At 43.8% G+C, this 22,288-nt stretch overlaps 1 protein-coding gene and 2 long non-coding RNA genes across 5 annotated transcripts in view; 1 reads left to right on the top strand and 2 right to left on the bottom strand.

The window, feature by feature from the left end:
* LOC116158213 (uncharacterized) overlaps positions 1-10,404 on the bottom strand; it is a 30,608-nt gene extending 20,204 nt beyond the window's left edge. Inside the window, exons 1-3 of one of the 2 annotated variants that reach the window (XR_004142411.2) lie at positions 10,304-10,404; positions 4,831-6,846; positions 4,220-4,698 (exon numbers count right to left, since the gene is read on the bottom strand). This is a non-coding gene — a long non-coding RNA (uncharacterized LOC116158213). Of the gene's footprint in view, positions 1-4,219; positions 6,847-10,303 lie in introns of those variants that run through there. The other variant, XR_010384872.1, reaches the window with a different exon arrangement.
* Positions 1-13,513, top strand: part of SACM1L (SAC1 like phosphatidylinositide phosphatase) — a 61,012-nt gene extending 47,499 nt beyond the window's left edge. The window contains exons 12-20 of the mRNA XM_010982761.3: positions 1,732-1,811; positions 4,159-4,257; positions 6,672-6,810; positions 8,567-8,636; positions 8,737-8,809; positions 9,446-9,539; positions 9,649-9,741; positions 10,329-10,386; positions 11,837-13,513. Coding sequence (XP_010981063.1) covers positions 1,732-1,811; positions 4,159-4,257; positions 6,672-6,810; positions 8,567-8,636; positions 8,737-8,809; positions 9,446-9,539; positions 9,649-9,741; positions 10,329-10,386; positions 11,837-11,973 — 843 coding nt within the window. The 3' untranslated portion in view covers positions 11,974-13,513. The remainder of the gene's footprint in view (positions 1-1,731; positions 1,812-4,158; positions 4,258-6,671; positions 6,811-8,566; positions 8,637-8,736; positions 8,810-9,445; positions 9,540-9,648; positions 9,742-10,328; positions 10,387-11,836) is intronic.
* Positions 12,610-22,288, bottom strand: part of LOC135323354 (uncharacterized) — a 30,136-nt gene continuing 20,457 nt past the window's right edge. For both annotated transcript variants that reach the window (XR_010384873.1, XR_010384874.1), the window contains 2 exons: positions 14,716-14,814; positions 12,610-12,745 (listed from right to left, as the gene is read on the bottom strand). This is a non-coding gene — a long non-coding RNA (uncharacterized LOC135323354). The remainder of the gene's footprint in view (positions 12,746-14,715; positions 14,815-22,288) is intronic.

The raw sequence follows: 22,288 nt of genomic DNA, 5'->3' as shown, positions 1-22,288 counted from the left end.
CCACTGCCTTCTGGCCTCCAATGTTTCTGAAGAGAAACTGGCATACAGTTCTATTCAGAATCCCTTTCATGTGATGAGTCTCCTCTTGCTGCTTTTGAGATCCTCTCTCTGTGTCTTTCAGCTGTTTGGTTATATAATGTGTTCTGTGTGGGATTCTTTGGGTTTGTTTTATCTGGAGATTGGTGCACTTCTTAAAGCTTTATATCTTTCATCAAATTGGGTTTGTTTTTTTTTGTTTTTTGGGGGTTTTTTTTTTTGCCATTTTCTCTCTTTTTTTTTTTTTTGCCATTTTCTCTTTAAATAATCTCTCTGACCCTTTTTCTCTGCTCTTTGTGGGACTCGCATAATGAATATGTTGCCTACGAGATGGTGTCCCAGAAGTCCCTTAGGCTTGGTTCAGCTGCTGATTCTTTTTTCTTTCTGTTCTTCCGACTTAGTTTCATTTGCCCTATTTTCAAGTTTGCTGATTCCTTTTTCTTCCTGCTCAGATGTGCTGCTGAATTCCTCTAGGGACTTTTTAATTTGTTTTATACTTTAAAGCTCCAGACTTACTATTTGACTCTGAATAATTTGTTTGTTGTTTCCATTTTTTTCATATACCGTTTTCCTGATTTCTTTTAGTTCTTTGTCCATGTTTTCTTTTAGCTCTGAGCCTATTTAGGATAGTTATTTTGAAAGCTTTTTATAATAAGACTTCTGCAGGCATGATTTCTGTCAGTTCATCCTTTTCCACTGAATAAGCCTTGTTTTCCTGTTTTTTTGGTATGCCTGTGATTTTGTTGTTGAAAATCGGGCGTTGAATGTTTCCAGTGTGGTAACTCGGAAGTCAGATTCATCTTTCCCAGGGGTTGGCTCTTGTTTTGTTTTTGTTTTGATTGTTGTGTAGTAATCCATTTGTTTTGAGACTTTTCAAAACTGTTTTTGCAAAGACTATTCCTTGTCGTTTATGCTCACTGAAGTCTCTATTCTTTTAGCTTGTGTTCACCTAATGTTTTGACAAGTTTCCTTGAGTACCAGGAACTGAAAAAGACAAACAAAGGGAAAAACAAGAAAGAGAACAACCCGTCTCCCAGTCTCTGCCGACCGGTCCTGTGCCGCAGTGCTCCTTCCCTTACTAGTTAGGCGTGCTCTGAATATCCTAATTTCCCAAAGACTATCACCCCAGCTTCTTCTGCAGGCTTTAGACGGTCTTTTTTATCTCTTCACCTGCAGTGTCTTGCCCTAGGCATCTGCTGGTTTGTAGTCCTCTTGTAGCTTGTATGAACAGTGTTTACTACTTTGTCTGCCTGTGTTCAGATATATGCCAGTGACAAACCAGTCATTCCTTCAGATCAGAACAAAACATACACAGTAATTTGCAAATAAGGTTTGGTTGGCTCCCTCCGATTTGAAGAGGGGTACTGAAAACTGTGTTGCTGCTGCTTAAGTCTCAGATCATCACTGCACTGAGGAAAGGGTGAGATCAGGGCAAGAAAAATGCTATAAAACTGCCTTACACTTTTGAAGATGGCTTTATCTTGATTGGGTGTTTGCTTGGTTGCTGTAAACCTTTGTTTTCCAGAGCTCCTACAAAGTTGATTTAGATGGCTTCTCTTTTTCTTTTTTCGTTCTTTCTTTTTGATGTTTTTTTGAGAGTACAAGAGCTTAGAGCTTCCTAGTCTGCCATGTTGTGTCACTCTCTCCTTTTAATTAAGCTTAAAAGAGAGCTATGATACTTTAAATTTTTTACAGGTTAACCAGAAGGGCTCAGAGAAGCCACTTGAGCAGGCATTTGCAGCAATGGTGTCTTCCTTGGCGAATGGAATGATCAGGTACTGCGCTAGAAATCTTCTGCAGGTCTTTTCAGATTAGATGTGCACTTCCATATACACGAAGATCACTCTACACATATTTCAGCTTGTTGTTGTCCATGATTTTGTTAGCTTGACATTTTCTCTGGCATGATTTATATTGCAGAATAACTTCTTAACAGTCAAGTTTTAATTTGCATTTGTAGAAGTTTAGTCCCTGATTGAAATTCTCTCCTTGAAGCTCCTTGTTGCTGTGGCCGTTGGGTCTTGAATTTCAGTTCCTTGTGATTGTTTGGTGTGGTCTTCCTGGTCCTGACCACCACGTGAACTTGCCTCTCCTTAAGTCACCAGGCAAGTTACAAACTCTGTGTAGCCTTGTCAAAAGAGGGGGTCCTAAACATCAAAGGTTGCCCTATGGGAACGTGCAGGGTAATGAGTCAGCCCACTTGGAGCTTTCTGCAGCAGGAGGCTGGGCTAGGAGGCGGGGTGTACTGTGGCAGGAAGTGGTCACAGGCATTGGGGGAAGACCTTTCAAAGAAATGGTACTGGGTTATTTGGGGAGAATTTTTTTTAACCTATGGGAAATTTTAAACATATACAAAAGTGGAATATATAATGAACCTTTGGGGAGGAGTTTTAACTCTGTTTTATCCAACTCAAAAAAAACTAGCAAATTCATCAGACCCTTAACTCCATGCACGTTTCTGCCTTCTCACAGTGGAACCTGCCCAGACATACTTTGGAGGAATCAGAGAAGTGATTCCCATCCAGGATGTGCCTCAGAATCCTCAAAGGAATTACTCAGACTATACCTAAGACCTCAAAAGTCAGAATCTGGGTTTTAAAGAGGCCAGCATGGATATTCTGGAAAAAGTCTGTCTGCTGGCTCCTGTGGTTGAGACCCTACCTCTGCTTCAGAGGGTTTCTGTAGGTGTGCTCGCCTCCAGAGGTGCCTCCAGAGTTTGTAGAAGCAGCTGACTTTGAGAACTTGAGGCATCAGTCAGAGTCTAAAGTTATGCCCTTGGTGCTCCAGGGCACCTGGAGGGCACCTACTGCTAAGAGTGAACACGCCAGCACTATTGTTATCAAAAACAATAATGATGTAAGATATTCTTAGAAGATACAAATGTAATTCTAGAAGGGAGTAAGCTTAAGAATCCAAATGCATGTAAGGGCTAGTGAGCTACGTAAATTCTTCAAACAAGTCTAGAGCTGTGACTTTTGGTCAGAGCACTCCGAAAGCAGCTGTCCCACCGCCACTTTTGTTAGAGCTGCCTTTGAAAATGCTCCCCCGCAACACCCAGTACTCCCAAAGTCTAGCCTCTCAGTTGGCTAACCTCTATTTTTATACTAATTTCTAAGGACACCTTTTTCCCCTGAGATAAACATTGAGGTGATAGACGCCCCTCTCTTGACCTGCTCAAAGCCCACACTCTGTTAGCTTCAGTCTGTTGGAACCAGAGGAGTCACATGAGAGCAGATGCCTACTGTGCATGTTACTGTGTAGGCGGGAGCATGAGGTCCGTCTGGTCCCCCTCCTGTGTGGCAGGGTCCCTGAGTAGGGTGTCGGGGTGAGGAGCTCCGTGTGCCTGGTGCTCAGCTTCTCTGCGTGCTTTCTTCCTCCCTCTACTTTCAGGAGTTGGCTCATGATTTTTTCCCCTCTTGGGGGGCGACATTTTCCAGCTCATGGTAGGACGCCTTCACTGTTAGATGTGTTCTGACTTTGACATTTATGCCTCTTAAATACTAGATAACCGAAAACAACCCATTACAGACTAACAGGCAAGAAAAATCTCCCTACACTTGTACATGTGACGTCTAGATACTGATCAAGTGACTTTGTCAGGATGGACAGTAATAACCAGAGTGGGGACCATCCTGCCTGTTCTTCTCACAACCTGTAGTACACAACAGTCTGATCTCAACTGAATCGAATTTGACCAGTTTGAACATTTTAATCGATTTGAGGGGGAAAAAAAGGTGGACCCTGTTTGCACTTGGGGTTGGGAATAACAGATGCTAGATACTCAGCTGGACGAGGCTGCTCTGTGTTTCATGCCTGCACGCTGCTCCTGAGCTAACTTCTTTAGCATTTTGCTGGGCTTTTTACTCCTGTCGGAGGGCCCCTGGAAGAACGTGTGGAGATAGAAGAGTGTGTGTGTTTAGTTTTTTTTCCTTCAGTAGTTGCGAGCTTGAGAAGGTAGGTGTGTGCGTGTGCGCACGTGTAGCGGTGTGGCAGAGCAGGGGAGGCACTGCCCTTCCCGAGTGATGTGTGCACGCTGGTAGAAGGTCCGCGGATGAAGGTGTTATTAATAGAAGGAAGATGAATCCTTTTTAGTCGGTTTCTGAGTATCTTTTCTTTTGGTAGATATATTGCCTTTGACTTCCATAAGGAATGTAAAAACATGAGATGGGATCGACTAAGTATTTTGTTGGATCAGGTGGCAGAAATGCAAGACGAATTAAGGTAAGCTGTGTGATTTCCCTGTGGAGGTTGAGGGTCGAGGTATGTGCACACGTTGATCATATTTATTATGTATTATCCAGCAAACTTACAGACACAGTCCACTGGGTTGACAGCATGTGTCTATACTCATTTTTAGTTTTTTTCTTTTGAAAGATGAGATTTGGTGATTTTAAAATTTAAATTCTTAAAAATGACCCTACTCCAGGTATTTTCATATTTTTATGATTTTCCACACATTTACAGATTTTTATATAATTGAAGTCAGCTTACTGTTTTATGTTCAGCTGTTTTCACTAAACATTCTATCACAGGTATTTTGTCATTAGCCTACCTGGTCTCTGATGGTAACGTTTAATAGCTCTTCTGTGTTCCACTGTGTACAGTTGCTGTTAAATGCTCTCGCTCACATTGGGCATCTGGTTTGTTTCAAAATTTCTCTTCCTACCATGAAAGACAGTGCTGCAGTAAATAACTCTGGGTATAAATATATTTTTACTTCTGCTAAATTGTTTGCTAACAAATTCTTGAGGGTGGAATCATGGATGAAAGGGTCTGAATGTCTGTGGTACTTACTTTTCACGTGGGTGTAGGACGTTACTGTCTGGGTTCACGGGCCTACTGTATGGACTTTGTGCACATGCCAGTCTTTACCTGTTTTAAAACCAAAATGAGGAATCTGTAAACCAGCCTATCATTTTGTTCTGCCTGTTCTTACCAGGGTTAAAACCCTGGCAAGCCAAATGCACTTTTTAATTTGTTACACAGTAACGTAGTAAAACCTCTCCTGTGGATGTTTGCCCAGCTTTTCAAAAAATATTTTTATACATACTAAGTAATCAGCCATAGCTAGTTAAATCTACTGTTTTTCCCTATGAGTTCTCGTTACGAGCACAGCTAGGGAAGAGGGGTGATCTGTATCATTATTGAGGTAGAGAAACCTTGGCTGGGGCGGCGCATTGTCAGAGAGGGGGCTTCCTTGGGTTTTCCTGTTAGCTGCTGCCACACAAGCGTGTAAGAAAGGGAGGATGGACACCAGAATCTGTATCCACTGCACTCACTGTGTCCACAGGGGCAAGGGCCCTTTCACCAGGGACTTTCTGATGACCTCTCTGGACATTTGTTCCCCAGGAGTTTTGGGGAAGAGGAAAGAATCTAGGCTTCGGGGTCCTCCAGTCAGTGTGAAATCTCTTATTAGTCACGTGACCCCGGGGAAGTTAGTTATCTTCAAATCTTGTTTTTTTCCAACTATAGAGATCATAATACCTAGCTCATAGACTTACTGTGTAGTTTAAAAAATAATATTTATAAAATATGAAGTATTTATAAGTTCTGATGTGGTGTCAGGTCTCACATGCCCTCTGTATGTACAGACTATTTTAACCTCATCAGTTCTGCATGAACCTTATGTATATTTTTAGTCTAAACACATTCTTTTAGGCCCTTATTTTTAAGGTCAAGATTTTTAGCCCTTAGTGAATCTATTGCATTTCCCCCTCCCTTTTTGATTTTGGGGAATAATTGCAATAAATATTACCTAGTATTCATTGGATGTTCAGTCCCATACACCCTGCTAAGCACTTTATTATCTTATTTAAACCTTAGTGCAGCCTAATGTCATCTCCATTTTGTGGATGAAAAAACTTAGGCTCTGAGAGATTTGGTTAATTATTTAAAGTTACACAGCTAGTAAGTTGCCCAAGGAGCTGAGGCCAGCAAACCAAAGCCCATGCTCTTCACTGCCACACTGTGTGTTGTCAGGTTTTTGAGTTCATAGAATTATCTGAAAAGACTGTTAAAAATGAAAGAAACACAGGAATTGGTAACTATGGTTATGGACATGTGGGTGGTTAAGGGGAGAAGGAAAAGTTATAAATTTTGTACTATTTGTATATATTACCCATTTTAAGAAGGGATTTTAAAATATTTTTAATGTGCAGTATCCAACCCTTGCTTCAGATATTCTTACTCAGTTTGTCTCAGGCCAAGCATCTTCATTTTTAACAAACAACTCAGGGAATTCTGGTAGAGACAGCACAGGGACTGTGCTTGGAGAAACCCTTAAGTGTGGGGCATTGGTACAATAACGATGTCAAAGGAAGCCCTCTTCTGGCCTTTAGGCAGCAGGGCGATGTCCAGAGCAGCCTCTCCAGGACTCCCGACGCTCCTTTTTCACATCTCTTGGGTGAAATGAGCTCGATGGTACAGTTGTTTTGGGATGGGGGCCGTCTTGCCTCGCTATTCGAACTTCCTTTTTTGGTCCATGGTAACCAGATACACTTGGACTGTACATTTCCTTTTGTGACCTTTTACTTTACCAGTTTTAATGTTTCTGATGTGGACCTGTGTTGTAAGAGGTCTGTCCGTAGTAGACTTGGCTGCTTTGGTATGAGAGTGTTTATACAAATATGTTTTAGTTATTTTCTAGTGGACTCTGCCGGCATGGTGGTGAGTAACCAGGAAGGCGTGTTCCGCAGCAACTGCATGGATTGTCTGGACAGAACCAACGTGATCCAGAGCCTGCTGGCCCGTCGTTCGCTCCAGGCCCAGCTTCAGGTACAGATTCTTTTTTCTTTTACTAAAACAGTACAGCTAAAATGAAAGAAACTTCATCTTTAAAAACCAGTAACAAAAATAAATTTAGCTTGTAAATTAATTAAATACAAATCACAGAACCTGGTTAACTACGTTCTGCCCTAACCCAGCTCTTTTTGTCTGTGTGTCTTGCCGTAGGCAGATGTGCACGTGGTGGGTGCGTGTATGCAGTGCTGAACTGTGCCGTTTTCCTCTAGCATCAGTCATGTTGTACTAACATTTACTAAGCCATTTAGGCTGCTGCATTTGGGGCTTGTAAATAACCCTGTAGAGAATGCACCTGTGTGTATTAGTATCAGCTTGAATTATTTCCTTTGGGTTAAATCCTAGAAGTGTAATTACTGGGTTTAAGAGAATACATGTTTTACTTTCCAGAAGGGTCAGACCAGTTTACCTTAACGCCAGCCAGCAATGACAAGTGAATCCATTTCATTGAACTCTCACCAGCATTTGATATTTTTATTTTAAAAGCTTTTTGTCCTTTTTTAATAGTATAAAATAGTACCTCAAAGTTGTTTTCGTTTGCATCTCTTTTATTGTGGGCAAGGAATATTAACTCCCAGGTTAAACATTTCTGACAGCTTTGCTTTACCTCTGAGACTATGCTGTTGAGGAAGAATAGGTAAAAATATTTTCTTCTGCTTATATTTGGAATTAAAAATAAGTAGAGCCTCTATTTCCAGATCACATTGGCATTTGTTGGGGGGGGGGGGGGCAGACAAAATGCATCCCAAGTGGCTTTTGCCTAAGTAATCTGCACATTCAGCTTTGTTGATGACAATTTAGCGGGACTCGGGAAGGAATTGTGGAATCCCTGAATCCTCAAGGAGCCTGTGGCAAAGGAGTGGCTGCCCTCTTTGAGCACTGTCTAGCTTGTACTGTGTCCTGGTCAATCTGCTCGATCTACTTCAGATAATATTTTTCAATAGAAACAATGTTAGGAATGGTGGTTTCAAAGGCTGATTAACAAAAACCTATTTAACTAGGTTCTGTGATTTGTATTTGATTAATTTACATGCTAAAAATAGTATCATAAAACCCAACCACCCTTCAGAGAGTCTTTGGGCAGGAAGTTCTCTAGCATCGTGCCAGCTAATGTGGGACTCCAGTGGTGCCTTTCCCCTTCCAGTGAGGGCAGTCTTTCCCCAGCCAAGTTAAAGGTCCCTGGGGGTGGGAATGCCCCATTCTGAGGTAGAGATGGCCAGGCGTCGTCCGGGGTGAGCAGTAGAGCTGTGGGTTCTCAGAGGGTTCCCCATCTGTGGGCCACGAACTCTAAAGGGGAGTCCATAGAGGTTCAGGATGGCCCGCAGTCCTCTGAGATTCTAGGCAAAGGGCTGTGCCTGTGTGCAGTTTGTGGGGAGGGAGTTAGGGGGTTAGCATTCATCCAGTTCTCAGAGGTCCCTAGTTAGGGAGTAAGTTTGGGGGTAAGAAGTCAGGGAGTGAATTGTGAGGAGGGCAGATGGGTAAAGGCAGTAGAGTCAGGGGGGTGGGTGGCAGGAGAGGAGGAAGTGATGACTGGAGTCCTGCCACTGTTCCTGTGGGCCTGCGGGCGGAGGGAAGGCCGCAGAGAGGGCAGTCAGGGTCCCCGCAGACAAAGAAAGCACCTCCCGCCTGCAGCCAAGGGCCACATGATGTGATTTGGGGACTGTCTGCTTTTCCTTCCTCAGTCATGGGTGCTGAAATCTATTAGACACAAACATGTGTTTTCTTATTCCAGAGACTAGGAGTTTTGCACGTGGGACAAAAGCTTGAAGAACAAGATGAATTTGAGAAGATTTACAAAAACGGTAGGTAATTTCTTTAACGGGGGCTGAGTTACTCAGATTTTGAACGAAATAAATATTTTGGGTTTAGAGCATTATCAGCTGATTTTTACTTTTGTCACAGCCTGGGCTGACAATGCAAATGCCTGTGCCAAGCAGTACGCGGGAACCGGTGCCTTGAAGACTGACTTTACCAGGCAAGCTGTGCGGTAAAACGGCAGCCAGACCCGTGCTCACAAGTCTGGTGCCCAGGAGGTCGCTCGGGCAGCTTTCGGACGACAGCAAACCACCCATGCCTGGGCCTCGTTTCAGACCCAGCAAGCCCGTGCTGCTGGGAGAGGCGGCCTTAGGGCTTCTTCTCTCCCCGGGTGATTATGACGCACAGTGAGGGTTGAGAACCATGGGCTTCAGCTCTTCTCATAATGTCCTGTGCACCCGGGTTACCCCAGTCAGGCCAGCAGGTCTGGGGCCTGAGCTGCTGCTGCTTTCAGGGACCACATTGGGGTGTGACTGTCACAGAAGGGCCACCTTCTGCTGCAGGGATTCCCTAGGAGCACAGTAAGATGCCTAGTCTCTGCTGTCTCATAGCCCTTAGCCTGCGCCCTGCACTCCTCGCCTTCCTGTCCTTGCAAAGTGGGCCTGAGCATCTTCTTCAGGCCCACTGTGGTGATGTTTTAGAAAGAGAATACATATTTCTTGGACTGGATGGATGTTTCCTTTATATACTCAGGGATGATGTTAAAAATCTTTGTAACACACTTATCTCCATACCACATACTTGCCATAAAACTGTGTGAGGATTTAATATGCAAAACTTAACCTCTTTTAACCAGAACTGGGAAGAGAACTCAGTTAGGACTTCTAATGGATGGCTGGAACTCACTCATACGGTACTACAAGAACAACTTTTCTGATGGATTTAGACAGGTAAGTTTATATTTGATGCTAGTTTTTGGTCATCCGGTGGCTACATCTTAGTTCCTCAGCAAAGTAATCACATCTAATTGGGGGGTTATTGCCTTTTTTTCTGTTCTAGGATTCCATCGACTTATTTCTTGGGAACTACTCAGTGGATGAATTAGAATCTCACAGTCCTTTAAGTGTTCCAAGGGATTTGAAATTCCTAGCTGTAAGAAACGTTTATGTTTTTCAGACACAGTGCTTTTAACAGCTTGAAGGCATAGGTGGTGCCACCTGCCCTTGATATAAAACAAGATAAATTTTTCTTACGGAACATAAGGGCTTAAGTTTCCCCGGGGAGAGGAGCTAACTTTGGAGTGGTTGTCTTTCAGACATGACTCTTTTCTCACATCGTTTTGAAGTGAGAACACAGAAGTACCGGGAGTGTGAGGTTCTCATTTCAGGGAGACTCTGCTCCCCTTGGGTTCAGGGAGTGCTGGGGGCAGGCTTGTGACAGGGAAGGCAAAGTGGGTTTTTGACACATCTCACTGCCAGACTCTGCAGGAGCCTCTCTAGGGTCTCATCCCAGTGGGCAGAGTCCTGGGTTCTCATCTGGGCGACCTTTGGAGGAAAGCCAGAACCCATTTGAAGATTTGGGCAGTTATGATTGAGCCCCTAAGTAACAATATTTTGTTGAAAAAATATTTTGTATATTAGATTGCACTGGAGTTTTATTCTTTTTCAAGCAAAGCGTGCACAGCTGATTTTGCAGCTGCTGATCAGCATCTTACCTGGTGTGTCTGTTCTCTTTTCCAGTTGCCTATTATCATGGTGGTTGCCTTTTCCATGTGCATTATTTGTTTGCTTATGGCTGGTAAGTCTTCCCACATGCTTTCATTTCACAGCTACTTGATACTGAGTAAAGTGAACAGATCAGTCTTCTTACCAAAGTGATACAGAGTAATTATTTATCACCCTACCTTCCAGAGATAAGCTAATTACTCTTAACATTTTGATGTTTTAAAAAGTTTTTTTTTAACTGAGCAATATAAACATTTTCCCATGTCATTTTTAGTGGCTGCAAAGTATTCATGGATGTGCAGTCCATTTAACCATGTAACGTTAGACAAATGTTATTACAGATGATGCATTACTTACTGAATTTTAGTAGCAAAATTGCCTAAGAACCTGACACACCCAGTGTGTCTCTTTACTGATTTTCTCCCCATTTTCCTATGTTTCTAAGTCAATAAGCATGTAAGATGAAGGTGTCTCTGTTCATTAAGTAATATTCAGTGCTCTGGGCATTCGAGTCTGTGCCTGGGCGGCGCAGGGAGAGGCATGTCCAGTCGCCTCCTCTGCCCTGACTGCTCCGGGCTGCCATTTCTCTGTCCTCAGCAGCACCATGTGTACCCCTCTTACAGCACGTTCCTCTGTTCACCTTGTAAGTACTTAGGGAGGTCTGTTTCAGAGGTGCTGTATGTCGTCGGTGTCCCTGACACACCTGGTGTGCATTTCTGGTAACGATTTACACACCCATCGTCTTTCTCCCTGCAGCAGCAGCTTTTTGAGGGCAGATGCTGTTCTCTCTCCTGTGTCTGGGATATAGGGAGCCCTCAGCCCGAGTTTGCTGAATTAAGGACTCCTGTTCCACCCTAATTCTGCCAGCGTCTCCCGGGGAGGCTCAGGACCTGTTCATCTGTCATCACCGCCCCCCCCCCACCCCCACCCCAGGTGCAGCAGTCACCACACAGGAAGGACTGCTGTAACTCTAGGGCAGGAGTTAGCAACTGTTTCCTGAAAAGAGCTAGATGTTTGCAAAATCTGAAACTACATAGGGTCACTGTTGCTTTTTTTGACAGCTCTTTAAAAATGTAAAAACCATTCTTAGCTCACAGTCCAGAAGCAGGTCCGGGGCGAGAGGACAGGACCACCCACGTGTGCTGCTCACGGTTTTGTGCACGCCCTGGATCCTCTGACTTCTTTAAAACACTGCCCATTTTCTGGGAGCCACTCCACTGTCAAAACAGACCACAATAACAAAACTCATTTATGGTTTCTTGACTAATACTCACATTTCCCTGTGGAACCTCTCAAGAAGCGGGGAAGTCAAGCCATCAATGCTTTCTCAAGCTTCTGATGCTAGCTAGCCAGCCAGAGTTTGAGAGCCACTGGTTGAAACCTTAAGTTAAAGGTTTTTATTTTTCCTGTGGGTTTGTTTGTAAACTTAAATGTTGTCAAGATACGCTAAACGGCTGAAAGTGGAGGTAGCTCGTATTAATAAAATGACTTGTTATTTATCAATTGTTTTTTTAAATCAACAGGTGACACCTGGACAGAAACACTGGCCTATGTGCTCTTCTGGGCAGTTGCAAGCATTGGAACATTTTTTATCATTCTTTACAATGGCAAAGACTTTGTTGATGCTCCCAGATTGGTACAGAAAGAAAAGATAGACTGAATTTGTGTCTGTGGAAAGCGGCTTGGCTTGGAAGACTCCATGATGCAGAACTGGAGTCTTTACTGACCCGCTTTCCACATCGGCCTGAGGTCTTTTTTATCCAGAAGCACATATTGTGCTTTGTGTGGGGGTGATGACTTAGAATTGACCTGATGTTACTGCCTTGATGATCTTCTTACTGTTGGGATGGTTATATTTGTAATTTGAAGCTATTCTATAATTAAAATGTAACCTGAATTCAGCTCACAGAATGGAAGGAATCTGCTCACTGTCAATTTAATCAACTGTTGCAGAATAAGTAATATATTTAAAAAGTCTAATGTCATTATTTAAAACAGTAAAACTATTTTTCTAGCTCTGTTGTTTTGTCACTGTAGAAGCAGTTGCTGTTAGCAAGCATACTTTTGGGGCAAAATAACCTGACTACGCGCGGAGGAGGAGGAGCCCGGGTCTCGTGTTCCTCTGCAGTTTTAGTTGGGCTGCCTTAGGAGAGTGTGATGAAGAGAGTTAGAATATACTTTATCTTTTTTAAAAGGTGTAAATGAAATCAAAGAATGTAAAGTCTTCTCTTACGCTAAAGGTCCAAAGCCGCCTGTGTTGTCAGGACTGCCCCGGCGTGGAAAATGCCTTTGGTGGGTCAGAGTCGTTGGGCTCCTCTGAGGGTCATCCCTCGGAACGTGCCGGCCTGTGCGTGGGTCTGGTGCTGAATTCGGTGTCGCACTTGGAGGCAGCGGCTGCTTTTCCACGCATGGTAGTAGTGATGCTTTTCACTCTGTAAAGGTTTTTGGTAGCTGTCAGTAAGTGTCTACAATTTAGTGCTTCCACGTAGTTATAGTTCTAATCAAGGACCAACTTAAACTTTATGTGCAAAAGCAAGCCTGAAAAACAGGCTTTAGAAGTTGCGCAGAGTTCTAAGTGGACGTGTGTTCAAATTATAATTATGAAGTTTAAATATTAGAAGAGTATATGAGGTGGCATAATTGCCACTATTTTAAAATAGCTCAAATACTGCTCCAGTATTTGTGTTGTGCTTGAAAAAATGTAGTTTCACTAGTAATACCTTTTGTTGTCCTTAAATATCTCTAAAAGCGCCTTGATTTCAGCATTACCTTTTTTTCAATATTACCTTTTATAAACATTAATAAGAGTTGTTGCTTTTAGAAACTCTAAAGGAAATAGCTGGAAAACCCTGTGTAGCTTAAAATCAGTCGTTGGCATTCATGATAGGGTAAGTAATTAGAACTACCTACTCTTAAGATGTAAGTAAGTATAATTTGTTCCAAAGATGAGCTATCTAACCTTAGTTCACGTCTGCTGTACTATGTTACTCAGATGCTACTGGGCATTCACATTAAGAACTTATTTTAACACCACAAAGACCAAATCTGAACTGCTAATGTGGCTGTTTTGCAGTGAGTAGGCTAACGTCGGTGTATTCAATCTTAAGGTGTCAATATTCCAGAACCCTGCAGTGATTTTATTTCTAAATTCATGTACTGTAAATCCATAAGTGAAAATAAAATGTCATATTCTTTTCTAACTCCTGTTGGTGTCATTCCTGTACCTTGTACTTTAGAATTTTAAAAATCATGCAAAGCAATGTGTAGTCAAAAATCAAATGATGTAATTAAGCAAGAACAGGAATAGCTTCTGCAGGCCTGCTTTCACTTTGGCCACTTGAGGAAGTGTGCTTATCCTTGTAATTATTTTTCAGTTACACATCAAACCAGGGGAATGTTTGGTAAAGTATAATGTTCATTAAAAGGTGTCCTCTGTATCCCCAGCTCCAAATTGTGCTTTATTTTTCAAAATGATAGAGGTCATAACCGAGAATTGGGACAGTGTTGCTTATGAGAAAACGTTCTCCCAGACCACAGGAAGCTGCCCGCGAGCAGGAGGGAAGCACTGATGCGGACACCCCTGCGGGCAGGAGACCCCTGCCCGTGTGTGTGTGTGTATGTAAAGGGGTGTTTCGGGGGGGACGTGGCTTAAACAAGTTGGGGAGTGAGTCCAGGTGTCAGAGTAAGTTAACCTAACTCAGATAACTCTTTCATAAAATAGTATGTTCCTCGCCACCTGGGCCACTCCGACATGGCAGCTTGGTCCAGCAAAGCCAGCAGGATATGTCAGTCACAGTCTCTCATAACCTCATCTTGGAAGTGTCATCCCATCGCTTTTGCCACATTCTGTGCATTAGATGCAAGTCACTAGGTCCAGCTCAGGAGGAGAGGATGGTATGGGGGCATGAATGCCAGAAGTGGGGGTTTCTGGGGGGCCATTTTAGAAATCTGTTCCCACAACCTCTAAAGAGAGAAAAACCCAAAGGCGTGATTCGGAGCTAGTGCCGGGGGAGTGAGGCGTTTCCATGCTGTGCGTGTTGAGGTCGTCTGCCGTTTCCAGTAGTTAGCTATACTCTGTGGAGAATAATTCTTGGTTGGTTATGTGTACTACATACATCTCCCTCTAGTCCGTGGCTTGTCTTTTAAGTTTCTTGTGGTGACTTTTTATGAAAGAAATATATAATTTCAGTGGTGGTGAATTTACTGAACATTTCCCAGCACTGTTTGCACCTGAAAGACGTATTTTTCACATAAGTTTGCTTTTTCACTTTTAGGTCTTTTTTCCCTCCTATGGAGTAAGAAAAAGTTCTTTGTCAATCTAGATTGATCAGATTATGCTGCAGTAACAAATGATCCCCAAATCTCAATGGTTTAAAAAAAAAAAGGTTTGTTTCTCACTCACTCTATTTCCTTGAAGGGTCGGCTGCAGCTCTGTACCTGACACCTGCATCCTGGGAGCCGGAGTGGTGAGCATCGGCACTTTGGAACATTACCAGTTGTCCTGGCAGAAATAAAAGGAAAAAGTTTCAGCTTGAAGGTGACAGTCGATTCTGTTCACATTTCACTGGTCAAGACAAATCACATGGGAGGGGCTTCAAGATGGCAGAATAGAAGGACGGGGAGCTCACCCTCGCCCATAAATACATCAAAAATATACCTACATGTGGAACGATTCTCACAGAATACCTGCTGAACTCTGGCAGATCTCAATCAAGCTACAGGAAAAATCACGTCACCAGGTGGGGACCAGGACAGGACCTGGAAGGAGCTGGGAAAGAGGAAAAGTTCCTTCACCCTGGAAAACCTCTTCACTGGCGGGGACATCAGCCAGGACAGAAAGGGCGCTTCAGAGGCTCAGAGAAGAGTGAAGCAGCCACTTTGCCACAGGCAGAACAGAAACCAGCACAGGATCTGTGCAGCCCCAGCTCAAGGCCCGAGCCCACCGGTGCGTGTGGGGGTTGGGAGCTGAAGCAAGGACCTCAGAGGACAGATCTGGGGAGAGGACTGGGGTCTGCTGTGTGGAGACAGCCGCAAGAGGCTGCAGTGTGGTGTGGGCTGAAACTAGGAGTGTGCAGAGGAGCCCGGGTGCACCAGAAAAGCCCCATTGTTAACACGTGCTCGCGAACTCAGGGCCAGGACCTGCCACAGCAGTCTCCTTAGCTTGCTCACAGCAGGGCTGCAAGTGCTGGTCGGCTGCCCCCAGGTAGAGGCCGGGCTGAAATCTGAGTTCCCTCCGAGGGGTGGCGTGACTGGGAGCTGGGGTGAAATCTGAGCCCTGTCCAAGGCAGCACCTGCAGACTTACACCACTGGTGCCTTTGTAAGCTCAGCGCGTCCAGGACACCTGAGCAGAACCCGGGTGTACGGCGAGGGCAGGTCCAGCACCAACACCAGCTGAGCAGATGGAGGCAGGACTGGGCTCTGGGCTGACCCTGCACATCCACAGCGGCTCCAGCTGCACGACTATGTGCACCCACAGCAGGGCCCAGGGCCTGACTTCAGTGGAAGCACCTGGAGTGTGAGTGTGAGTGCAGTGCACGGGGCGGGGCACCAGCGCAGGCGGCCTGCGTTCCCACAGCTGCGGCAGGGCTGAGAGCAGGACCAATGCCAATGTGCTGTGTGAGCCTGCATGCTAGGGGACAAGGGGCAGCTCCTGCAGAGGAATACCCAGTGGCTCCTGTCCCAGCAGAAGTGCTCCAGTCGTGCCTCACACAGCAGCTCAGAAATGGAGCTGTGGGCCTGTACTCCAACAACTGGGGAGCAGACAGCCCCCAAGAGGGCTGTGACAACCAGAGAGCAAAGAGGAGGTCCTACGCACGATCCAGTGCAGGATCTGTCACCACAACACCAATCACAACCCCTGTCGAGGAGATAACAGCTGACACACATATAGGAAAGATGTGGCAGCTGTACATGCTAAAAACAGCCCCCACAACAAAAATATTAGATGCATGCAAGGCACACACGGATGCTCCCAGTTGAAAACAGCCCTTCAAGATGCCAGTAGGTGACTCACTCCTCAATCTATAGAGTCACACAGAGATAAGTAAAATGAAGAAGCAGGGGAAAAACAGTCGGTGAAAAGACAAGTCTCCTGAAAGAACAATGAAGGACCTCCACAGGCAACCAGACGCCGAACTCAGGACGTACTATAGTAATTATCAGAGAAATGCGAACCGAAACTACGAGGTATCACTTCACACCGCTCAGACTGTTCACCATTAAAAAGTCCACGAACGGTAATACTGGAGACGGTGCAGTGAAAGGAACCGTCCTACACTGCTGGTGGGAGGGTGGTTTCGGCAGCTACTATGGAAAACACTGTGGAGGTTCCTGAAAAACCTAAAAATAGACTTGCCTTGTGACCCAGCAGTCCTACTCTTGGGAAATCTACTTTGAAAATATACCTCCTTCCCCACCCCATGTTCATAGCACAGCATGGACACAACCTAAATGTCCACTGGCAGAGGACTGGATAAAGATGTGAGGTAGGTGGGGTGTGTGTGTGTGTTGTGTGTGTACGTACGTACACACCCACACACACATATATATATATATATATATATATATATATATATATATATATATACACACAATGGATTATTATACAGCCTAAAAGTAAGACTAAAATACTGCCATTTTGAGCAACAGGTATGGACCTGGAGATTGTCAGACTAAGTGAAGGGAGCCATAAAGAGAAAATTGTCACATATCACTTACGTGTAGAATCTAAAAAATAATACCAATGAACTTATTTACAAAACAAAAACAGAAATAGAGACATAGAAAACAAACTTAAGACTACCAGGGGGAAAAGAAGAGGAAATGGAGGGATAAATTGGGAATTCGTGATATGCAGATAGTGACTACTATAAAATGGATTAAAAAGGAGGTTCTACTGTATAGCACAAGGAGCCATATGCAAAAATAGCCTCTTGTGAAAAAGAATATGAAAAGATATATATATAGAAATATATATGTATAACTGAGTCCCTATGCTGTACACCAGAAATTAACACAACATGGTAAACTGACTATACTTGGATTTTAAAAAATAAAAATACTGAAGGAATGAAGAAAGCCTATTGATAGAAGGGCAGATTACTGTAAAAAGGAACTAGAAACTCTAAAAAAGAAAGCCAATTTAAATCAGAAAACTCATTTGCTGAGATGAAAGCCAAACTAAAGGCAATAAATAGCCTCTAAACAATGCAGAAGAACAAATAAGTAGTCTGGAAGCTAGAAGAATGGAAATGACCCGAGCAAGACAGCAGACAGAAAAATGTTAAAAATGTTAAAAATGAAAGCAATACGAGAGGCCTATGGCATGCTAATCTATGCATAATAGGATCCCAGGAGGAGAAGAGAGAAAAGTGAGTTGAAAACGTATTTGAGGAAAGAATTGAAACAAAAAAATGAAAGAGGGAAAATTAACAACCGATACCACAGAAGAAGAAACAAACCTCTGATAAAATACTGTGAACAATTACATGCCAACAAATTGGACAACCTAGAAGAAATGGACAGGTTTCTAGAAACATTCAGTCCACAAAAACTGAATCAAGAAGAAATAGATTCCTTTGAACAGACCGATCACTAGAAGTGAAACAGAGTCTGTAATGACAAACAAAACAAAGCAAAACAAAAACTCCCTGCCTGCGAGGAAAAAAAAAAGTTCAGGACCAGATGTCTTCACTGAGAAATTCTACCAAACATGTAAGGAAGAATTCATACTGATCCCTCTCAAACTCTTCTAAAAGACTGAAGAGGAGGGAGCACTCCCAAACTCATTCTATGAAGCCACTATCACTCTGATATTTCTCCAGTGGAGACACACAGATGGCCAATAGGTACACGAAAACTTGCTCAGTATCGCTAATTAGTAGAGAAGTGCAACCTCACACTGCTCAGACTGTTCATCACTAAAAAGTCCACAAACGATAACTGCTGGAGAGGGTGTGCAGAAAAGGGAACCCTCCTGCACTGTTGATGGGAATGTAATTGGGTGCAGCCACTATAGAAACCTGTATGGAGGTTCCTTAAAAATCTAGAAATAGACTTACCATGGGATCCAGCCAATTTCACTCCTGGGTGTATATCCAGAGGAAACTCTAGCTTGAAAGGATATCTGTCCCCCACCCCAACCCCCGATGTTCATAGCAGCACTATTTATAAGAGCCAAGACATGGAAGCAACCTAAATGTCCATCAACAGATGACTGGATAAAGAAGATGTGAAACATTTATACACAGACACACACATACGCATACACGTATACAATGACATACTCCTCAGCCGTAACAGAAGAATAAAACACTGCCATTTGCAGCAACATGGATGGACATGGAGACTGTCATACTAAACAAAGGAAGCCACAAAGAGAAAGGAAAATATCATATGGTATCACTTATATGAAGGACCCAATTAATGACGCCAATGACCCTATTCACCAAATGAGAACAGTTTCCCAAACATATAAAGCAAACTTGGTTTCCAGGGGAGGGAGGAGCTAGGAAGGGATAAATTGAGAGTTAGAGATTTCCAGGTAGTAACTAATATATATATAAAATAGTTAAATAATAATTTGATACTGTATAGCACAGGGAACTATATTATCTTGTAACTTATGGTGAAAAAGAATATGAAAACAAATATTTGTATATTCACGTGTGACTGAAGCCTTATGCTGTACACCAGAAATTTACATACTGTAAACTGACTACAGTTCAATAAAAAGTGTGTATGTATATGTGTGTGTGTGTATATATATACACACACATATATACATATATGTATACACACACAAAACTAAAAATAGACTTCCCAGGTGCTCCAGCATATATCCAGAGGAAACTCCAATTCATAAAGATATCTGCACCTCAGTGTTCATAGCAGCACTGTTTACAATAGCCAAGAGTGGAAGAAACTGAAATGTCCATCAACAGATGACTGGATAAAGCTGTGAGATATACACACACACACACACACACGACTACTACTCAGCCATAAAAAAGAATGAAATACTGTCATTTGTAGCAACATGAATGGACCTAGAGTTCATTATTCTAAGTGAAGTAAGTCAAAGATAGACAAATATCAGGTATCACTTAAATGTGGAATCTAAAAAAAAAATGACACAAGTGCACTTACTCACAAAACAGAAACAGAGTCATAAACATAGAAAACAATTATGGTTACCAAGGGGCAAAGGGGAGTGGGATAAATTGGGAATTCGGGATTTGCAGATGCCAACTACCATATATAAAATAAACAAGGTCCTACTGTACAGCACAGGAAACTATATTCATATCTTGTAATGACCTATAATGAAAATGAATATGAAAAAGTATATCTAAGTGTAACTGAATCACTATGCTGTGCTCCAGAATGGAGTACATCATATAGTAAATCAACTATACTAAAAATTTAATTTTAAAAAGTCACATGGCCAAACTTGAAGTGATGGAGGAGGAAAACGCACCCCGCTGAGGAGGGACTGTATGCTGTCATCTGACCCAGGCTCCAGGCTTGCTTTTGCCCAATGGTTAATGGGAAAAGGCAGCAGAGAGCTTTCCTGACCCCCTCCCTCCCGCTGTGCAGCGCTGCTGCGGTCACACACCAAGCTCTCCTCCACCGTGGGTGTTTCTGGCTTTCAGTTCTGTCCTGTTGGCCTGGGTGTTTTCACTGCTGAGAATTCTTCCTCACGCAGCCACATCTTGCAGGGCAGCCCGGCTTTGTGCTAAGCGCTGGGCCCCCAGCTCCTCGGTCTGTTAAGCAAAGCATTTTCCTGAGTGTTTTGGAGTGACACGAGTCCTCCTGCGTGCTCCCAGCTGTTTATTGACAATAGGGATCCTTGGTAAGAAGTATTTGGAAACATTGGATTGAACAGTCAAAGAGTTGTGTTAACTCCAAGGCTAGTCAGAGGTTTGACTCTCCTAGAGGGGGTGTCTGAAACTCAGCAGTCCCCAGACTTTGTGGTCTAAAGAAATTTTTACTCACAGAGCATCTCATAGGAACATTCTATGGAACTCATTCTGGGTAAGGCTCGCATATGGGTGAGCACTCCGGCCTTGGAGTTGAAAAATATGGGCTCTCTTTTATATTTGGACCTCAGTTGAGTGTTGAACTTGATGGTCTCTTAACCGTAAGTCCTTTGTGGTTTTCTTTTGAGGGGGAGGGGAGGTAATTAGGTTTATTCATTTATTTTTAGAGGAGGTGCTGAGGATTGAACCCAGGACCTCAGTACAGCATTGGTACAGGCTAAGCATATGCTCTACCACTTGAGCTATACCCTCCCCCTTGTAAGTTCTTTGATCTCATTTATATGAAAATTCCCTACGATCCTGCCCACACCCACACACACCCCTGCTGAGAAACCCAGGTAAGCCTACAGGTGGGAGCTCTTCCTTGATGCCCAGTTCTCGTCCTGTGCTAGACGGACCTCACGCAGAGGCTCCATGAATGCAATTCCACTGTGGGGGCTGGGGACAGGCATTAAGGAGTTGTGACATGCTTAATTATTATGATGAGTGCCCTGGTCCCAGGTGAACTGGTTAGTTGGCCCGTTTGTTCTTAGCACTTCCCTTACAGATTATTCCAAGTGACCTTGTTTTTCATTTTTGTTCATTTTAGCCAAAAGGCCCAGGCACTCGTCTTTCTCCTTTCACCATTTTCTATGATGATTTCCTATTGCTTATTTTTCTAACTGTACGAAGCTAAAGCACTAGCCATTACAGTATCATGTCACATTTCATGTCCTAAATCAAGCTCCTGGTAAGAGTTGGGTTTAAACACAAACTCTCACGTTAGGAGAAGTAGAAAGTACAGGTTGTAAGTCATGTTGGGAGGACTTAAGATGTCCTCTCTGAGCTTCTGGGAGCACACATTCTCCTGGGGCCTGTCCAGCTTTACTCGCAGCTGTATTTCCCTCTCTTTTCTGCTTTATCCCTGCTCTGCTGATTTCTGGGAAGTAATCTTACACTGTTGTCAGTTAAGAATTGGGCCTGGCTCAGCTGGGTGATTCTTCTGTTCTAAGTGGCACTGATGGAGGTCATTCGTGGTCCTCAGCTGACAGAGGGGCTGGTCTGCCTGGTCCTGCACAAGGATGGCTAGAATGTGGACGTGGCTGGTTCTGTGCGCTGGAGCACCTCCGTGCGGCTCTGCAGTGCAGCAGCCTCAGGGTAGGACTTCATACCTTGCTGGTGGCTCAGGGCTGCCTGAGTGAGTGTTCCAGCAAACCAGGTGGGAGCTTCCACGGCCTTTTATGATCTAGCTTCTGTCAAATGGAGTCCTTTCTGCCATATTCTTCAGGGGAAGGGGACACAGACCCACTCTCTCAATGAGAAGGTTAAAAAGGAACCCATGTTGGATTTCTTGTCGGCTCTGGTCCTGAGTGAGCCCTCTTCATGGACACACTCACCCTGGGTGATGTGACTTAGACCTGTGGTTGTAAATAGCACCTTTATGCTGTGACTCCCAAGTATGTATCTCTAGACTGGACCTTTCCCAAGGCTCCAGATTCTACTGTTTAACTGCCTGCCAGATACTCCCAGTCACTTCACAGGCATCTCACACTCAATACCGTCAAACAGAGCTCTTGACTTACACTCCGCAGACTAGTACCACGCCCAGTTTTCCCCGCCTCAAAAAATGCCACCAGCACCCACCCACTCAGTGAGTCAAGGACTTCCTCCCTCTCCTTCCCTCAACTATGCATCCATCGCATAAGCAAGTCTTACCTCTCCCCACAGGAGTAACTCAAACTCACACATTCCTCTCCTTGCCTGTTTCCAAGTCCATGCTACAACCTTCACTCCCATGGACTGACTCAGGTAGCTCCTGGACTGATTTCCCAACGTCTCATCTACAACCTTCTCCAATCCATTCTCCACAGCTACCAGTGACCTGTAGAGTGTAAACCAGACCACCCGGGGCCCCACATTAAACCCTCAGTGGATTGTGTTGCTCTTTGAAGAAA

This window comes from Camelus dromedarius, chromosome 17, assembly GCF_036321535.1.
Source record: "Camelus dromedarius isolate mCamDro1 chromosome 17, mCamDro1.pat, whole genome shotgun sequence".
NCBI classification, from domain to species: Eukaryota; Metazoa; Chordata; class Mammalia; order Artiodactyla; family Camelidae; genus Camelus; species Camelus dromedarius.
Note: the sequence above shows the minus strand (reverse complement) of the source record. Positions and strands in the feature narration are given on the sequence as shown.